The following is a 19,433-nucleotide window of genomic DNA, read 5'->3' on the forward strand; positions in this document are numbered from 1 at the left end:
AGTGCAAAGTGGCTCTGTAATGCATGAAATCCCTTCTCCCTCCCTTTATTATAGTCCCGGCTGGGGCAGTGCATTTCCCCACTAATGAGTGGTAAGGCGTACAGTCCGGGTGTTGGTGTCGTGGGCAGGAAAGGCTGGGTGGGGGTTGGGGGTGTAGATCAAGGCGCCTGCAGTAGAGGGAGAGAGTGGAAGCCAAAAATCATTGTCGGTGCACCCCTACAGCCAATCATTTCAGATCACTGAAGCCTCAGAACATGCAACTTTTAAAAACTAAACACTAAGGATTTACTTCTCCCTAGCACATTCAAAGAATCAGCTGAAAAAATCCTTATCGCTGCACCCCTAACAACAAGTGCTCCCTCTTGCAGAGAAGGGCGGGACAACCTCTAATATTCGACCATGAAATAGTCATAAACCCAGCAGAGAAAGGAGGAGTAATAGTTATTCTTAAGCACAGAGACTACATCAGAGAAGCCTACTGACAACTCTCAGGCTCCAACTACTATGAAAACTACAGGAAGATCCAACTCCCGTTTTCAGCCTACAACTCAAAACCATCATCACATTGTTTCCGGACTGGCACAGGATGAAGGGAGCTGGAGGCGGCAGTGTGTGGAAGAAGGGAGACTCATGTTGGATAGCACTACAGAAGAAAGAGACTTGGGGGTCATCATTGACCACAAGATGAACATGAGCCTCCAATGCGATGCTGCGGCTAGTAAAGCGACCAAAACGCTAGCTTGCATCCATAGATGCTTCTCGAGCAAATCCCGGAACGTCATTCTCCCCTTGTACTCGGCCTTGGTGAGGCCGCAGCTGGAGTACTGTGTCCAGTTCTGGGCTCCGCAATTCAAAAAGGATGTGGAGAAGCTTGAGAGAGTCCAGAGGAGAGCCATGCGCATGATCAGAGGTCAGGAAAACAGATCTTATAATGATAGGCTGAGAGACATGGGACTCTTTAGCCTGGAAAAGCGTAGGCCCAGGGGTGATCTGATGGCCACCTATAAATTTATCAGGGGTGACCACCAGGATCTGGGGGAACGTTTATTCACCAGAGCGCCCCAAGGGATGACGAGGTCGAACGGTCACAAACTCCTGCAAGACCGTTTCAGGCTGGGCATAAGAAAGAATTTCTTTACTGTCCGAGCCCCAAAGTTTGGAACAGTCTGCCATCGGAGGTAGTTCGAGCACCTACATTGAACACCTTCAAGAGTAAATTGGATGCTTATCTTGCTGGGATCCTATGACCCCAGCTGACTTCCTGCCCTTTGGGCAGGGGGCTGGACTCGATGATCTCCCAAGGTCCCTTCCAGCCCTGATGTCTATGAAATCTATGATCCCACAGCTCTTGCTCACAGACCTCCACAGGCACAAGGCTGGAAACGAGCCCTGAGCTGTGTCCCAGTGCAGGTGGTGATCACAGCACTGTGTCAGAGCCGGCAGGGACATCGCTGCTGGGAAAGAAGCTGAAGCCATGTTGGTGCTGTCTCTCATCCACATTTTCAGGGGGGAAGAGGGGAAATGCACAGTACAGTCACGTGAAATGCTTCCAGGGGCACAGGGAGAACAACCACCACGGATCTGTTGGAGTACGGACCCATTCAACACTTCTGATAGAGAGATTTGGGCAAGGGCTTGGTTCGGGGCACCTGCCTGAGAAGCTTCCATGTGCTGACAGCTCAAAGGTCTCCCCTGTCCCGCGGGTCTGCACCAGGACGGAGGCCTGGGTTAACTGCACCTGGATCAGCTGGAAGTCCCTGGGGAATCTCAGTTGCCCATCACTTCAACCAGCTCCGTTCCCTGTCCTCTCTCGCAGCACTTGTTTTGTGCCTGCGACCCCACTCCCAGCCCTGTTTTCTTTTTAGTGAGCCCTGAAAATCAACTGGCCTAAACCCAGGAGCCAACAGTGACAATGGTGTGGTGTGTGGGGAGGGAACTGTTGCTCTTTGGGTGTCGAGCCCGGGTTAACCTTGTACGTCAGGAAGGCTGGCAAGGGCCTGGCTCGGGCTGGGGGGGGGCTCCGCTGTGGCGACATGGGGCAGCTCGTCCTCGGGCCCGGGGGTCCCCATCTCCTGCCCCCGCCAGGCCTGCCCTCACCGTGGGCCTTCGGCGGCTGCTCCCAGGAGTCCCCAGGCTCCGGCAGGGCCCCGGGGGGCTGCATCGTGCCTGAGGACACCTCCTCGACCTCCACACGCACCTGACCTGGGGACACACAAACGGGTCGCTGGGGAGCCGGGATCTGGGGGGGACGTCCCCCGGACACGGGGAGCTGCGGATGGCACCAGACAAACGCTCTCCCCGGGAGCTTCCCGTCCTCCGCCTGCCCCCGCCGAGCCCCCTCGGCAGGGCCACGTCTCCTCAGGAGGCGCCTCGTCGGCCGGGCCGGGCCGGGCCGGGCTCTCCCCGCGCTCACGCCGGGCGCGGCTGCGGGAAAGGCGACGGCACCAAGCCGACCAGGGACGGCAGACCCGGGCCCCGCAGCCCGGCAGCCTCCGAGCCTCCTCCCGCCGCTTCCCGGGGGGCCGGAGGGCGGGGCCGCGGGCTCTTCCCAGGGGGCTTTGCAGCCGCGGAGGGGCGGGGTCCGCTTCCGCCGCAGCCCGCTCGTCCGTGGGGCCACCCGGGAGGGAGCCCGCAGACAGCGACCACGTTTCTGGGCCGGTAAAACTGAGCGGGCCCCGGGGGGCAGCTGCGACCCCGGTGCCAAGTGCTCGGGGCTCAGGCCGTGTGCGCGCCTGCTCCGTGCCAGGCCCCACGGCCCCTCCCCGGCGCGCAGCGGAGCCCCAGAGCCAGCTGCCCCCGGCCGTTGTCCTGGGGCAGGCCCGCTGACGGGGGGCACCCCCGGCTCCTGGGCGCAGGAAGGTCCAGTGCCCGCCTTGGCCCCCAGGCCCGTCCCTGCGAGCAGGCGGGAGAGGAGCTCTGCGCCCTCCTCGAGCGAGCCGGGAGCTCCTTTTAGGCCGGGCTCCTCAGCAGCCGAGCCTTGTTTCGGAGGTGGGGGGGGAGCGTTTACCCTTTCTTTTACCCGCCCCGAGCACAGCTGACAGCAGTGGTGGCTGCGAGCAGGGTCCTGAGCAACGCCCCCGCGGCGCACCAAGCGCAGCGAAATAGTCCAGCGCGGGGCGGACCCGTGCGACGGCCTCGTGCTCATCTCCCTGCTGCTGACGGAGAGCCCGGGATCCAGCACCGCCAGCATTTATTCCCTTACTGTGCACGCGAACTGATGTGAGCTGTGCCGCAGCGTGTGCAGTTGTGTAAGCAGTGAGGCGTACGTCAACACGCACAACCTGCCGGCGGGACGCGTGTCAACGAAAGCACTTTCCATGTGTTTAGGTCAGATGCAGCGCCGCTCTCGTCTCAGCGCTGACGAGCATTTCCCTGCCGCTCTCGTCTCAGCGCTGACGAGCATTTCCCTGCTTGCACACCTGCAAGCGTGACAGTGTCAGGCACTTCAAAAACCACCCAGTGCAGCAGTACAGCCAGATGTAACAATGCCATCTCCAGAAGGGGGTCGCCGGCTTGATCCTTCTGGTTTGGTAGGTCAGGTGCTGGATAAAAGGGGCGCCACCAGGGCCCTTGAAAGGTTATCAAATGCTGGCTGGTGGCTAAACACGAGGGAAGACAGAACAGTACACGTACAATTGCATCCCTTCAGCAGCAAATAACCCAGCCTCACAAACTGTGAAGGGACCTTTAGGTCAGCAGCGCATTTGAGGACCATGGCCCGCCTCCAGGCAGGCTATACGGAGCAGAAAAGGATGCAAGTACTGTCCCGTCATGGCGGATGCCTTCACCAGGTGGTTGACGCAAGTCTCCCTCAGAAACACGATACGCTTACCCCTGCCGAAGTCCCAACGGCAGAAGCTTCGGCTGGATTTGGGCCCTGATGAAATCCACTCTGCTCACGGCCCTCGCGTCGTGGGCAAGGACATGCAGGAGCTTGGTGAGGCCCTGGCAGTGGCTCCTTCCAGCTGGCCCTGCCAGGGATGGGGAAGGGCCGCGGTGGTCCAAGGGGTGCCCACGACCTCAGTTGGATGCAGAGACCCAGGGGCTGCGGCCACGGCGCCCAGAGCTGGAGCTGCCAGAAGTCGGAGGCTGCGCTCGTAGAAGATTAGCCGTGCAGTCACAGACAAGGAGGGCTGAAGCGGCCTCCGGGGGTCACATCTAGTCCAGCCCCACTCCACGCAGGACCAGCCCCGCTCCAAGCAGGACCAGCCCTAACTACATCATCCCAGCCCAGGTTTTGTCTACCCCGGTCTTCAACACCTCCAAGGATGGAGACTGTACCACCTCCCTGCGGGGCCTGCTCCAGTGTTTCATCACCCTCCTCCTGAGACGAATCTCCCTAATACTAACCTGAACTTCCCTTGAGGCAATTTGAGACCGTTGCTCCTTGCTCTGTCACTTGTCACCTCTGAGAACAACAGTCCATCCTCTTTGGAAGCACCCTTCAGGGAGCTGAAAGCTGTTATTAAATCCCTTCTCAGTCTGGTATTTTCCAACTGAAATAAACCCAACTCCCTCAGCCTCGTCTCACGAGTCATGTTCCCCAACTCCCTCCCTATTGTCGTTACCCTTTGCTCAAGAGCTCTGCTACCTTCCAGCAGCTAGGATGACAGATGTTACAGCAAGACTCCCTAAACCGGTCCGCCCCAATGAGCATTACCCGATGGTCCTTGTCCACGTGGACACCAACGACAGGCTAAGAAGCCCTGGGAGCTTCATGGGAGACTACAAGACCATGGGGGTGAAGCTCAAGTACCTTCACCCTCCTTAATCTGCTGTGCAGTGTCTGGGGCAGGCACACACTGCTGGGCTCAGCTGTGCCCTCCCTGTTCCGGCTGGGCTGGGGGCAATGGGGCCTGTCCTGTCGTCATCAGTCAGTTCCAGTTCACATACTACAGCGAGGGCCTGAGTCAGAGCCAACAACCCTCCTAACTGTGCCCATCAAGGGGTACCATGGGACTGAGAATGCAGGTTGTCAGGTTGCAGTCCTGGGAGAGCAGTTGACCTGTGATACAAACATTAGCTGCACAGGCACAGCCCCGCCTAGCTGCTGTGGGAGCCATTTCCCGACTCAGGCCGTGCAGCCATGGGCTGTTGTCAGCTGCGGCTGCACACAATTTGCTGCGCACAAATCAACTCTGAAGCAACATACCTCAATGGTTTATGCTCTACGGCACACCTTCAAACAACGGTGCCCAGGAACAAAGATCTCTGGAGCAGCAAGCTCAACTTCTTTGTGTGCACTGCTTGCACACACAGACACACGCACACTCATGTTATTTGATCTCACCAGCAGCTCTGCGTACCTATAGGGGAGGAAAAGTCCCCTACCTGGGCTGCGGAAAAAGCTCAGCAGCACAGGGACCTTATCTAAAGATGAGGAAATCTTGGGAGGGGCATTTCCATTTGTATGATACCTTCCATTTAAATGTCCTGGACTAGGCGAGGCACAATTGGGAATGTTTGGCACCTTGTCCTCACTACACCACTGCAAGGTGCAATGGACCTAGGAGGTTTGGCCCACCGGGCACCTGCGCCAGGCACGAGTGCCATAAGGGCCCCTGCCTGTTGCTGATGACACTGCATACCAGGGCTGTGTGTCTTGAAGGGATTGGAGCGGTCCCCACACCCCCACCCTCCCTCACACCCACACACTGCCCAGTCGAGCTCCCCCGGGTGCAGGCTCTGCACTGCCACCAGCCCCAACCCCATGCTCTGCAATCCTGCTCAGCAGCAGCCCCTGCCGCTTCACTACCTGCTTCTCAGAGCCAGCAAGAGACTAAGAAGCAGAGCAGGGCCCCGGGGCCCCGACCTGCAAGCTGCACTGACAGGGCCGGGCGCTTCCACCCACAAGGGTGCGAGAGACATGCAATAAGGGACGTTTGGGCTTTGTGTACACATAGGCAGCTCGCTCTCACCCTCATGTCTGGAAGGTCTGGGTGGAGCACATGTACCCATGACAGGTTGTCTGCATACCAAAGACTGGGACCCACTGTCATAGAGATGATGTCCCGAAGCAAAGAGCGGTTCTGAAGGCCTCAAAGAGGGAAAGCACAGAGCAGAAAACAGCCAGGATATACCTCCGAGAAGGGATCTGATATCCATGGGGGGAAAGAGGGGAGCCCTTCCCTTAGTCACTGCACCACTCCTCTTGCCCTCCCGTCTCGCTGTGCCCTGCGGCCCACAGCACACTCCTGCTCTCTCCATCCAGGGAAGCTGGCAAGGGCATTCATGGGCAGTGGCAGCAACCCCAGGCCCTTAAGCAGCCACCCATGCCCCACCCCAGCCCCTCTGCCAAAGGCTTTGCTCCCTACTGCTGCCTCCGCTCACAGCCAGGGTCTGCTCAGAGCTCTCCTGTCCCGCTCCTGTCCCAGGGGAACAGAGTCCTGCAACTGCCTCTGGTGCAAAGGCTGTGCTCTGTCGGCTCTCGTCTCTGACCTCTGCCCCCAGCATCTGCACACGGGGTCTCTCGCTCATGCTCACCTTGCTTGCTCCCTGACTTGGGGGCAGTCACAGGCACCTGTCTCAGCAGGAGCCTGAGCGCAGCCCAGCCACCTCTGTGTGAACACAGTCACCTGTCTTCCGCACACTAGAACAGGGCAGGGACTTCCAGGGAGGGAGGTTTCCCTCCCTACCATCCTCCCTCCCTGCGGGTAGCAGTGGGGGGGGCAGACTCCCTGCCAGGGGCCAGTCCGCTGATGGGTGGACCGGTCCCGTGGGCAGCTGTGCAGCAGTACACATCCCGAGCATCATCATGCAGTCAAATGGCTGTGACACTTGCAGGAAGGCCTCAGTATTCTGAGTTGGGGATTACAATGTCCTGCATTTCACCAGGAGAATATTTTTATACTTTCCCCACCCTTCCAGAGGGGAGGGAGGACCTCCACAAGCTTCACCACCTTCACCCCTCCTACCGCACTGCACTGACATAAGGGACCCTACTGCCTCTTGCCCAGGGTTCATTCAAGAGGGCAGGGTCCTGGCTGCACAGCGGGGCAGGGGAGAGAAGCCTTGAGTGGGACCAACTCCTGCTCCTGAGGGTTAGCAACAAACTCTGCGTAACAGTGACTCCTCTGAAAGACAAGGGGCTGGGAAGTCAGAGAGATCTGCCCTGGAAAGGGTTGAGGGTTCCCATGGCACAGCTCTGGAGAGGACACAGACACCAACCACAAGGCACCATGTTCAGTCCAGGAACTTTGCTAGCAGGGAATTCATGAGAGAATACATTGGGTCAGCAGCTTTTCTAAGTGGAATCACCCACTTGTCTGTTTCAAAGGAATCCTACTCTATAAGTTTACAATCATATTTATACTTAAGCCAGAGAAAGAGAAAAAAATAACTTTGGAGAAACCAAAAAGATAATAAATTACACACAGACCTACAGGCAGTTTACTTAAATGAAACATCTGTGCGCAGGGTAATACGGTATGCAGGATTTCTTATGTCAACATGCAACTGAAATAAGCAGTATGACCACTACTGGTCATTGTCTGATTTTCTAGTCAAGCAGGCCAGAAGCCTGACTAAATATACGACAGGTGTTTCTTCTTAACCCCTCCCCACAATCAAACTTTGTGGGCCAGCCTCTGGGCTCTAGACTCCCACTGTTCCCAACAAGAGACACAGGCTGAGGGAAATCTTTCTGCAGTCCACCAGCATGAGGATACTTGGCTGATTGCACCACTGGTGGATGCTGAGCAGGCAGACATCTCCATACCCTTCCTGCACTCCTGGCTGAATTAGGGATGCTTCAGGGTGTGGACGTGTTGATTCCAGGATGGGTGGGAGAGATGAGTGAAGCTTTTCCAATACTCAGTGCACCGATGGAGCTTCTCCCCTGTGTAGATACACTGGTGTTCGGCACAACCTGGACGAGTAGGTGAAGTTCTTCCAATGGAGAGATGGGGTCATCACCAAGAAGGACTATGTTACAGTCGCCCGAGGATGTAGGGGGGCAGTCAGCGAGGGCCAAGGCAGAGATGGAGATAGGACTAGCTTCCCGGATTAAGGACAATAAGAAGTCCTTCTTCAAATACACAGGGGGTAAAAAGAGGGTCCCGGGTAATGTGGGGCCCCTGCAGGACACGATGGGCAACTTAGTCATCACGCCAGATGATAAAGCTAACATATTTAACGATTTCTTTGCCTCTGTCTTCCTAAGTAGGGACCAGTTCAGCCACCTCCCTGTTGGGCCCCCCTCGGGCCCCGGGAGAGACACGCCTGGGCCAGGGGTTAGCGAGGAGTTAGTTAGGGTACTTCTGGAGAGGCTGGACGTGTTCAAGTCCACTGGTCCGGACGATCTTCACCCTAGGGTTCTACAGGAACTGGCCGAGGTCATTGCGGGACCCCTGGCGCGGCTCTATGAGCACTCGTGGTGCTCTGGTGAGGTGCCGGAGGACTGGAAGAGGGCCAATGTGGTCCCTATCTTCAAAAAGGGAAAAAAAGAGGACCCGGGAAATTACAGGCCAGTTAGTCTTACCTCAATCCCGGGTAAGCTCTTTGAAAAAATTATCCTGGCACACATCCAGGAGGGCCTTGCAGGGGAATGCATGCTCAGGGGCAACCAACATGGGTTCATCAGTGGCAGGTCTTGTCAGACCAACCTGGTGGCCTTTTACGATCAGGTCACCAAATCATTAGATGCAGGGGTTGCTGTGGATGTAGTCTTTCTGGACTTCCGGAAGGCTTTCGACACTGTCTCTCACCCTGTCCTCATCAAAAAGCTGGGAGACTGTGGTGTCGATGCCCACACGGTCAAATGGGTCGCCAACTGGTTGGAGGGCCGCACCCAGAGGGTGGTAGTGGATGGGTTCTTCTCGACCTGGAAGGACGTGGGCAGTGGGGTTCCGCAGGGCTCGGTCCTCGGGCCCGCACTGTTCAACATCTTCATCAGTGACTTGGATGACGGGGTAGAAAGCACCCTGTTCAAGTTTGCTGATGACACTAAGATGTGGGGGGATGTGGGTGCACTAGAAGGGTGCAATAGGCTACAAGCTGACCTTGACAGGTTGCAACGGTGGGCGGATGAGAATAGGATGGGGTTTAACACTGATAAGTGCAAGGTGTTGCACATGGGGAGGAAGAACCGGCACCACACTTACAGGTTGGGGAACTCCCCTCTTGCCAGCACGGAGACGGAAAAGGATCTTGGAGTCGTCATTGACTCCACGATGAACATGGGCCGGCAGTGTGGGGAGGCAGTCAAGAAGGCCAACCGTACCCTGTCATGCATCCACAGAGGCATCTCGAGCAGGTCCAGGGAGGTGATCCTCCCCCTCTATGCGGCACTGGTCAGGCCGCAGCTGGAGTACTGCATCCAGTTCTGGGCGCCACGCTTCAAGAGGGACGTGGACGATATGGAAAGAGTTCAGAGGAGGGCCACTCGTATGATCAAGGGTCAGCAGGGCAGGCCTTATGAGGAGAGGCTACGGGACCTGAACCTGTTTAGCCTCCACAAGAGAAGGTTAAGGGGGGACCTTGTGGCCTGCTACAAACTGGTCAGGGGGGATCAGCAGGTATTGGGGGAGTCCCTGTTCCCCCGTGCGCTGCCAGGAGTGACCAGGAATAATCGTCACAAGCTGGCGGAGGGTAAGTTTAGATTAGATATTAGGAGGCGCTACTTCACAGTCAGGGCGGCTAGGGCCTGGAACCAGCTTCCAGGGGAAGTGGTGCAGGCTCCTAGCCTGGGGATTTTTAAAAGGAAGTTAGATGAGCACCTTGCTGGGGTCATCTGACCCCAGTGCTCTTTCCTGCCAAGGCAGGGGGTCGGACTAGATGATCTACCTAGGTCCCTTCCGACTCTAGCTACTATGAAACTATGAAACTATGAAACTACACTAAGAGGAATGATGTACCTTCTCTTCTTTGTGGATGCACTGGTGCTGGGTCAAGCGGGAGGGCTGGGTGAAGCTCTTCCCACATACAGAGCACTGATGTGGCTTCTCCCCTGTGTGGATGAGCTGGTGTCGAGACAGCTGGGATGAGGAGCTGAAGCTCTTCCCACACACAGAGCACTGATACGGCTTGTCCCCTGTGTGGATGCGCTTGTGCTTGGCCAGGCTGGAGGATTGGGTGAAGCTCTTTCCACACTCAGAGCACTGATATGGTTTCTCCCCTGTGTGGATGCGCTGGTGATCAGACAGGTGGGAGGACCAAGTGAAGCTCTTCCCACACTCAGAGCAGCGATACGGCTTCTCCCCTGTGTGGATGCGCTGGTGGTTGGCCAGATCGGAGGAGTAACTGAAGCTTTTCCCACACTCGGAGCACTGATATGGCTTCTCTCCTGTGTGCATGCGCTTGTGCTTGGCCAGCACAGAGGACCAACTGAAGCTCTTCCCACACTCAGAGCACTGATATGGCTTCTCTCCTGTGTGCATGCGCTTGTGCTTGGCCACCACAGAGGAACAACTGAAGCTCTTCCCACACTCCGAGCACTGATATGGCTTCTCTCCTGTGTGCATGCTCTTGTGCTTGGCCAGCACGGAGGAAGAAATGAAGCTCTTCCCACACTCAGAGCACTGATGAGGCTTCTCCCCTGTGTGGATGCGTTGGTGCTCAGACAGGTGAGAGGAGTGAGTGAAGCTCTTCCCACACTCTGAGCACTGATATGGCTTCTCCCCTGTGTGGATGCGCTGGTGCTGAGACAGGTGGGAGGAGCGAGTGAAGCTCTTCCCACACACAGAGCACTGATATGGCTTCTCCCCTGTGTGGATGCGCTGGTGCTCAGACAGGTGGGAGGAGCGAGTGAAGCTCTTCCCACACTCCGAGCACTGATATGGCTTCTCCCTCGTGTGAATGCTCTGGTGCTGGGCCAGGTGGGAGGGCTGGGTGAAGCTCTTTCCACACTCAGAGCACTGATATGGCTTCTCTCCTGTGTGCATGCGCTTGTGCGTGGCCAGTACGGAGGAATAACTGAAGCTCTTCCCACACTCAGAGCACTGATATGGCTTCTCCCCTGTGTGGATGTGCTGGTGCTGGGCCAGCATGGAGGAACCACTGAAGCTCTTCCCACACTCAGAGCAGTTATACGGCTTCTCCCCTGTGTGGATGCGCTGGTGTCCAGCCAGCTTGGACGAGGAGATGAAGCTCTTCCCACACACAGAACAAGGATGACACTTCTCCCTTGCATGCATGCACCTGTGCTTGGCCAGGCTGGAGGGCTGCCTGAAGCTCTTCCCACACCTTGCACAGCAGTGTGGCTGCTGCCTCCTCTGCACAGAGAGGCAGATCAAGCTCTTCTCACACTTGGTACCAACATGGGGCTTCTCCCCAGCATGCTTTATCTTGTGCAGAGCCAGGTGCAACGGGCAGCTAAAACCTTTTGTGCACTCAGGGCAGGGCTGGGTTCTCCCCCTGGGCTTGGTGGTGGACTCCTGCTGCCCCCGGAGGCCATCCCCACTGCCTTGGTTTGCATGCAGTCTCTCTCTATGGTGGACCTTTGTTTTCTGTCTCTTCAGGCGTCGCCGCACCACAAATTCTTCCCTGCACCTCGGGCTGTTTCTGGCTTCTTTCCCTTCTTCATTCCAATATACAACTAGAGATGGGACCCCGTTCACTGCTACATTCTCCTGTCTTGGGGGCATCCTCTGACCCTTGTGGCACTGGTGCTTCGCTGGGCTTAGGGAAGCCACCTCACCCCTACTCCCCAGGGAAGACCCTGGTGGCTCCAGCGTTCCAGGCCCTTCCTCAGGAGCCTGCCCCTCATTTCTACTCAGCAGCCAGGCATGTCCTGCATGGGAGGAAAAATATCAAGTTAGTCCCTGCCCTGCTGCCAGGGAATGAAGTCATGGAGCTTTCCTCTGCTAATGAATCCCAGGCAGCCTCCACATCACAGGATCTGCACTGGGACAAAGGCCTTGGCACGACCCTGCACACAGACTCTGGGCTGAGCGTCAGGCTTTGTGACACTCAGCGCCACAGAGAGGAAATGGCACAGGGGAGATTCTGGTGCAAACAGTGAAGGATTCACTTCCCCCCACAAAATGAAATCTTCTGAATCTCACCCACTTCAAACACCCTGACACCAGGATTACACACATCATGTGCTCCAGGTCAACTGGACCAGGAGACACCAGGTACAGCCCCAGCCTCTCTCTTGTCCAACAAAAATGGCTGGGGGGGTGCAAAAAGCCTAGAAGTGAGAGACTGTGCCGATGAGGGTGAAGATAAGTGGGGCAGAAGAACCAAAAGATTAGTCCTGTCTAAGTCCTGAAAACTACACCCTCCTAGGACTGGTTAGTGTGGTGGAGCTACTTGCAGCAGGGCAGTCTCTACAAAATGCCACGCTGCCACCCCTGAGAAAGGCAAGTGCAGAGCACCTGAAAACCTTGGCTCCCACTTCCCTGTGGGTTCCTCTTGCCCAGGAAAAGGATAGGGGGAGCCCAGCCCAACAGAAAACCCCTGGTGCAAGGAGGGAAGATGTATGGCAGGGTACGCCTTGTAGCACCTGTCACTCGAAATAGAAAAGATTGCTAAAACAGCACCCTCCCAAGCTGCAAAGAGGGGAATCAGTGAAATAGCTGGAGCTCTAAGTGGCTGCAATGTTAACTATGCTAGACAAGGAAATGCAAGCACAACTTCTGGACGGGTTTTGGAATATCTGCAAAGTGGCTACAGAACATGGTACATCCCTGGAGCACGGCCACCAGGGCCTCAAAAATATCAGTCACATCAGAGGTTGAGAAGGGCGGATTGACTGTTTGTTTGTATTCTCATCCTTTTGGTGGTTTCCTTTAGACCCTTATCTACAATGGCACAAGGAATACATTTGAAGCAACAAGCAAAGCGTTGCCCACTGTATAAAAGAGGCAGAATTCCTAAGAACACCTCTGGTCCCAAATAGCTCTTATCATGGGATGTTTCTCTGATCTATACAGCCATAAATATCATAGAAAATACCATAGAAAACCATCATTTGAGTACTGGAAGAGCTTAAAAAAACCCAAAAACTTACCTATAATTATCAGTGGTGAAAAACTGTTCAGCTGGTAAGGAACTTGAGGATTAAACAGTTTGACATGAGAAAGTTAGTAAAGTAGTGGACAAACACAGGAAGAGGGTGTTGTGTGCATGCTCCTATTCAGGGGAGTTGCGGAGCGGTCGTGCAATTTCAATGTGAACAGCGGGAAAGCCAGAAACAAACATCTCCCACATGCAGCAGAGGACACGAGGAGAGCACCACCAAACACTGCTGCTGTAATGTCTAAAGGAGCCATGTGTCAGGTGGTATTGTAGGGAGGAACTTGTAATAATTACTGTTAAAGTTTACTTTGATATTAAATAAGGAAGGGGCCATGTCAAACATTGGGGGTCTTTGGCAAAAAGCCTACTGATAGTTTCCACACTTTGAATTTCAGGGAGAGGAACAAGACCTGTCTGCAAACATGACAGCATAAGCTATTTGAGGTCAGCACCCTGAAATGGCAGCACAGGGCAGGTCTCCAGTTTCCAGGCTCCCTTTCACCCTGGGCACAGAGCGTTTGTGAGAGGGCAGTTGGGTGGAGGGGACAGCCACAACTCACCAGGCAGCAGGTCCTCCACCCTCGAGATTGCCCCACAGTCCTCATCATCACAGACCCACAGCTCCACCTGTCCTCGCTGGATACGGCAGATCAAATCAGGTGTGGGACCTCGATATCCTGTTTGGGCAGCGGGTAGAATAAGTTTAACCAGGGCCTATAACGGGGGGGGGCACGCAGGAGGGCCATTTGGCCCAGGCCTCTCATTCATGGAGGGCCTCAAATTTAGACTGTGTTAAAGAAAAAAGGAACATTTATTACAAATTATTGCATTGTATTTTTTGTTTGTTAAAAGTGTTAATTTCTTCAGTGTAAACATTTAAAATATACCACAAGTTCTGGCATTTCATTTTTGAATAGACCAGGAGCCTCAAAAAATGGAAGTGGCCCGGGCCTCTCACAACCTCTGAGAGGGCCTGAGTTTAGCCACTGGTACCGGATGCAGAATAAGCAACTGAAATTTGGGGAATGGAGCCAATGAAGTCAGGAATTATACTGAGGACTTGTAGGACAAGGGAGGATGGACATTTAGGATGAAAGGGAAGGCACAGCGCGGAGAAGAGGATGGTCCTTTTCATCCAGGTAGTGGAAGCACGGTCATAGGAAACCAAACACCAGTGTAATTCCAGGCAAATGAGTGGAAATGAGTTTGGACTGGACACACTAAGCAAGAGAGGGAGCAACTCGATGATCTTCCAAGGCCCCTTCCAGCCCTAATGTCTATGAAATCTATGAAACTCAAAATAACTGCCCAAGGAATGGCTGTTACTGCATTTTTAGGCACAATGAATGGGAAATGATATGATCATGGTGAGAAGGCAAAGGGAAATCATGTTATCAAGGAGGAAGACTCCAGGGAAGGTGGTTGGATCAAATGAAGGAGGAATATATACAAGTGTGAGATGTGAGGTCTCATTAAGGACAGAGCAGTGATGAGCAAAGGGATTTAAGCCCCCAGCCAAAAGTTCAGTTTCATGGTTGGTAGGGTTGGAAGGGACCCTAGTAGATCATCAATTCCGACCCCTGCCATGGGCAGGAATGAATCCTGGGGTCAAACAACCCTGGCTAGGTGATTATCCAGCCTCCTTTTGAAGATCCCCAGGGTAGGGGTGAGCACCGCTTCTCTTGGAAGTTGGTTTCAGCTTCTAGCCACCCTGACTGTGAAGTAGCACCTTCTGATACCTAGTCTGAATCTACTCTCAGTCAACTTATGGCCATTATTCCTCATTACTCCAGGTAGTGCTCTGGGGAATAGGGACTCTCCCATTGCCTGCTGGTCCCCCTTTGCCAGTTTGCAGACAGCCACCAGATCCCCCTCTGCTTTCTACTTTGGAGGCTGAACAGGTTCAGGTCCTGTTGCCACTCCTCGTAGGGCCAGTCCTGCTGCTACCTGATCATGCAAGTGGCCTCTTCTGGACCCTCTCCATGTTGTCCACATCTCTCCTGAAGTGCGGCACCTGGACCTGGACGCAGTACTTCCACTGTGGCGTGACCAGTGTCACACAGAGGGGAAGGATCACCTCCTTGGACCTGCTCAGGATGCATCTGTAGATGCATGACAAGGTGCGGTTAGGCTCTCTGACCCATTGCTGGGCCATATACATTTTGGCATCAATAATGACTCCAAGATCCTTTTCTGCCTCTTTGCTGAGGAGAAGGGTTCCCCAACCTGTAGGTACGCTGCTGGCTCTTCCTCCATACGTGCAGTACCTTGGACTTGTCAGTACCGAATCCCATCCTGTTCTCATCCACCTACCCATTACCTTTCTAGATCTAGTTGCAGCCTGTCCCTCTATTCCAGCATGCCCACATTCCTCCCCACCCCCATCTTAGTGTCATCTGTGAATTTGTCCAAGCTGGTGATGAAGATGTTGAACAGTGCAGGGCTGAGGACCAAGCCCTGGAGGACCCCACTGCCAGCATACCTCCAGGTCAAAACAGAGCCGTCCACCACCACTCACTGGGTGCGGCCCTCCTGCCAATTTGTGACCCATCTGACTGTGTAGGCATCAATGCCACAGTCGCCTAATTTCTTAATGAGAATGGGGTGAGAGGCTGTTAAAACAAGGGAGAAGACAATACCGCTTCATCGCTCACATGGCTCTAGGGCAAAGCAAGAACCAGAGCTTTACCCAGGGAAACGAGGGCTTGGTAGTTCCTCAGCATCTGGTCCCGGTAAAGCCCCTTGTCTTCCTCTTCCAGCAGCTCCCACTCCTCCCGTGTGAAATACACTGCCATGTCCTTAAAGACCTCCTGGAGCTGCAGGTACAAGCGTTACAGCATCAGTGTCTCCGGCCCCCGTGGCCCTGTCTGTACTTGCTCTGCTACAAGTATTTGCAGCTTAGCTATGGAGGCAGCTGTGGACATACGAGCTCGTGTGTCAGCCTCAGCCTAGCTCAACTTGCTCCATTTCCTCGGCCCTTGGAGGCAGCCCAGGCAGCACATTCAGAGGCAGGGAACCCAGCTCCAGAGACCCCGACCAGCCTTCCCATGCCAGCACCCCTGGCTCTCTGCACGCCAGAGCGTGCTGCTGCTAATGCAGCCTGGGGTGTTTGCAATGCTGTCACCAGAGACTTCACTCTTCAGGTCTCTGCTCCCCAGACTCTTGACAGCACCCCTGCCTCCTCCTGGCCTCTGTCCCAGTTGCACTCCCACCCCCACCTCAAGCTCGTGCCCTGCTCACCTCCATGCTCTCCCCCTGCTTCGCCAGTCTGCCCTGCCCCGGCCCAGCTGTCAGGGAGCCGCTCTGTCCCCGTCTCCCTGGGGAGGGTCTCTGCAGGTCCGGGTTGACAGGCCCTTCCTCGGGAGGCTGCTCATCTGCTCTGCTCAGAGTCCCGGAACCTGCAGATGGGAAGAGAGTGCACAGGTGAGCCCTGGGGTGGTGGCAGGGGAAAGCCCCGCTCGTCTCCTGGACTGGCATGGGGTGAAGGGAGCTGGAGGTGGCAGCGTGTGGAAGAAGGGAGATTCATGATCCCACAGCTCTTGCTCATAAACCTTCGCAGGCACAAGGCTTGAAATGAGCCCCGAGACATGTCCCAGTGCAAGTGGTGATCACAGCACCGTGTCAGAGCCAGCAGGGACATCGCTGCTAGGAAAGAAGCTGCCGCAATGTTGGTGTTGTGTCACATTCACATTTTCAGGGGGGAAGAGGGGAAATGCACAGTAGTCATGTGAAATGCTTCCAGGGGCACAGGGAGAACAACCACCACACATCTGTTGGAGCACTGATCCACTGAACACTTATGGCCGAGAGATTAGGGGATGGGCTTGGTTTGGGGCACCTGCCTGAGAAGCTTCCATGTGCTGACAGCTCCAAGGTCTCCCCTGTCCCGCAGGTCTGCACCAGGATGGAGGCCTGGGTTAACTGCACCGGGACCAGCTGGAAGTCCCTGGGGAATCTCAGTTGCCCATCACTTGAACCAGCCTCAGCCTAACAGTGACAAGGAGGCCAGCACCGGCCTCTTATCGATTGATATTATTACAACGCTGATCATTAGAACAGCAACGAGATCCCTGATTGCAACCATGGCAGCATGGCAAGAGCCAACAGGCATAAAGCATCTTTTATGTAGGGAGCTGCACAAAGGTAGTGAGAAACATCTGGGACCTCAAACTGCTCATACTGACCACGGTCCTGTCCCACCTGAGCCACGTGGCTTTGTAATCTTGTGCCCCCGTCCCGGGCAGCAGCCGGCATTAGAGCCTCTCACCCTGAGCCCAGGACAGCCACTCAGGCACCCAGACCCACGCCCAGGGCTGTTTCCCATAACTCACCTGCCTCGGGCTCCTTGCGCTCATTCAAGAGCCACCGGCTACTGTCTGCTCTGCTCGCTGTCCCCCCTTTCAGCACTTGTTTTGTGCCTGCAACCCCTCCCAGCCCCATTTTCTTTTTAGTTAGCCCTGAAAATCAACTGGCCTAAACCCAGGAGTCAACAGTCATAATGGCGTGGTGTGTGGGGAGGGAACTGTTGCTCTTTGGGTGTCGAGCCCAGGTTAACCTTGTACATCAAGAAGGCTGGCAAGGGCCTGGCTCAGGGTGGGGCGGGGGCTCCTCTGTGGTGACATGGGGCAGCTCATCCTTGGGCCCTGGGGTTTCCCCATCTCCTGCCCCCGCCGGGGGCCTGTCCTCACCGTGGGCCTTCGGCGGCTGCTCACAGAAGTCCCCAGGCTCCAGCAGGGCCCCGGGGGGCTGCATCGTGTCTGAGGACACCTCCTCGACCTCCACACGCACCGTGACCTGGGGACACACAAACGTGTCACTGGGGAGCCGGGATCTGGGGGGGACGTCCCCTGGACACGGGGAGGTGCGGATGGCACCAGACAAACGCTCTCACCGGGAGCTTCCCGTCCTCCACCTGCCCCAGCCAAGCCCCCTCAGCCAGGGCCACGGCCTGGGCGCAGGTCTCCACGCGGCCCCTGCATGCCCAGCTCCGCATCTCCGGGGGCAGGATGGCCAGGAGCTGCTCCAGCACCACCAGCTCCAGCATCTGCTCCTTGCTGCGGCGCCGGGGCTCCAGCCAGCGCTGGCACAGCTCCCACAGGCGGCTGCAAATCTCCCGCGGGCCCTCGGCTTCCCGGTAGCGCAGGCCACGGAAGAGCTGGCGCCAGGGCTCTGGGGAGCGGGGCTCGTCCGGCGGTGCCAGAGCTGGGGTGGCGGAGGGCAGGTCGGCCTGGCCTGGGGGCTGCGTGGCCTGCATCGCGTCCCGCCCCCGAGCTCTCGGTGCTGCACCGGCTCCGGTCGGGACGCCACGAGGGGCTTCTGTCCCCTCAGCCCCTGCCTGCAGACCTGCTGGGCCCTGCTCCCGCCGGGAAGGGAGGTCCCCGTCTCCTCAGCAGGGGTCTCGTCGGCGGGGGCCGGGCCGGGCTCTGCCCCGCGCTCACGCCGGGCACGGCGGGCGGCGGCTGCGGGAAAGGCGACGGCACCAAGCCGACCAGGGACGGGAGATCCGGGCCCCGCCGCCCGCACCCGGGCAGCCTCCGAGCCTCCTCCCGCCGCTTCCCGGGCGGGCCGGAGGGCGGGGCCGCGGGCTCCTCCCAGGGGGCTTTGCAAACGGGCAGGGGCGGGGTCTCGCTTCCTCCGCGCCAGGGGCAACCAGGGCCCCGCCTCCAGGCGGGCTGTCGTCAGCAGGAAGGAGGGTAAGTACTGTCCCGTCATGGCGGATGCCGCTATCAGGTGGTTGACGCAACTCTCCCTCAGAAACACGATACGCTTACCGCTGCCGAAGTCCCCACAGGAGAAGCTTCGGCTGGAGTTGGGCCCTGATGAAATCCACCCTGCTCGCGGCCCTCGCGTCGTGGGCAAGGACATGCAGGAGCTTGGTGAGGCCCTGGCAGTGGCTCCTTCCAGCTGGCCCTGCCAGGGATGGGGAAGGGCCGCGGTGGTCCAAGGGGTGCCCACGACCTCAGTCGGATGCAGAGACCCAGGGGCTGCGGCCACGGCGCCCAGAGCTGGAGCTGCCAGAAGTCGGAGGCTGCGCTCGTAGAGAAACTCCTGGGCTGTGGTGTCGACACCCACACAGTCCGATGCGTCGCCAGCTGGCTGGAGGGCCGCACCCAGAGCGTGGTGGTGGATGGGTCCTTCTCAGCCTGGAGGAATGTGGGCAGTGGGGCTCCGCAGGGCTCGGTCCTCGGGCCCACACTGTTCAACATCTTCATCAGTGATTTGGATGAGGGGGTAAAAAGCACCTGTCCAGGAGTTACCCGGACTAGGGAGCTGCAGGAGGCTCCTTCAGCCCAGACTCAGGGGGCGGAGCAATCACTTCCCCGATCCAGGCTCCTGGATCAAGCGGGAAGTTTAAAAGAGAGCCCGCGAGTTGCACGGTGGGGAGAAGCGGCAGGACCAGAAGCGGAGGGGCGGATCGGTGCCTCCCAGAGCACAAACGCTGAACCGGAGCTGCGCGGGTGGTCCCCAGCCGC

At 56.7% G+C, this 19,433-nt stretch overlaps 2 protein-coding genes across 3 annotated transcripts; both read right to left on the reverse strand.

Annotated features, from left to right (window-relative positions):
• Positions 1-1,460: 1,460 nt before the first annotated feature.
• LOC149875696 (uncharacterized) lies at positions 1,461-5,579 on the reverse strand. Its single transcript, XM_090031076.1, has 2 exons — positions 2,098-5,579; positions 1,461-1,581 (listed from the first exon to the last, which is right to left on the reverse strand). The coding sequence occupies exons 1-2, from the start codon at positions 3,188-3,190 to the stop codon at positions 1,535-1,537; spliced, it is 1,140 nt and encodes a 379-aa protein (XP_089887202.1). The 5' UTR covers positions 3,191-5,579; the 3' UTR covers positions 1,461-1,534.
• Positions 5,580-7,373: 1,794 nt separating this feature from the next.
• On the reverse strand, positions 7,374-18,615 carry LOC149875697 (uncharacterized). Of its 2 annotated transcripts, none has more exons than XM_090031057.1 (6): positions 18,304-18,615; positions 17,649-17,754; positions 16,201-16,358; positions 15,650-15,776; positions 13,521-13,637; positions 7,374-11,728 (listed from the first exon to the last, which is right to left on the reverse strand). In XM_090031057.1, the coding sequence occupies exons 2-6, from the start codon at positions 17,710-17,712 to the stop codon at positions 9,837-9,839; spliced, it is 2,358 nt and encodes a 785-aa protein (XP_089887183.1). In that variant the 5' UTR covers positions 17,713-17,754; positions 18,304-18,615; the 3' UTR covers positions 7,374-9,836. The 2 variants fall into 2 exon arrangements, with proteins under 2 accessions (XP_089887183.1, XP_089887184.1); XM_090031058.1 differs by having other exon boundaries at positions 17,852-18,444.
• Between the last annotated feature and the right edge of the window lie 818 nt (positions 18,616-19,433).

This window comes from Crocodylus siamensis, chromosome 1 (assembly GCF_052110815.1).
Source record: "Crocodylus siamensis isolate JL-2025a chromosome 1, ASM5211081v1, whole genome shotgun sequence".
Taxonomy (NCBI): Eukaryota; Metazoa; Chordata; order Crocodylia; family Crocodylidae; genus Crocodylus; species Crocodylus siamensis.

Excerpts from the sequence above, each read along its gene's own strand:
- LOC149875696 (XM_090031076.1), bottom strand. The coding sequence starts at position 3,190 with ATGCTGGCGGTGCTGGATCCCGGGCTCTCCGTCAGCAGCAGGGAGATG. Across the intron at positions 1,582-2,097 it reads GCAGCCGCCGAAGGCCCACG|ATCCGTGGTGGTTGTTCTCC; the intron begins GTGAGGGCAGGC and ends GTACTCCAACAG.
- LOC149875697 (XM_090031058.1), bottom strand. The coding sequence starts at position 18,214 with ATGCAGGCCACGCAGCCCCCAGGCCAGGCCGACCTGCCCTCCGCCACC. Across the intron at positions 15,777-16,200 it reads AGCAGGGGGAGAGCATGGAG|CTCCAGGAGGTCTTTAAGGA; the intron begins GTGAGCAGGGCA and ends TTGTACCTGCAG. Across the intron at positions 11,729-13,520 it reads GGTGGAGGACCTGCTGCCTG|GACATGCCTGGCTGCTGAGT; the intron begins GTGAGTTGTGGC and ends CCTCCCATGCAG.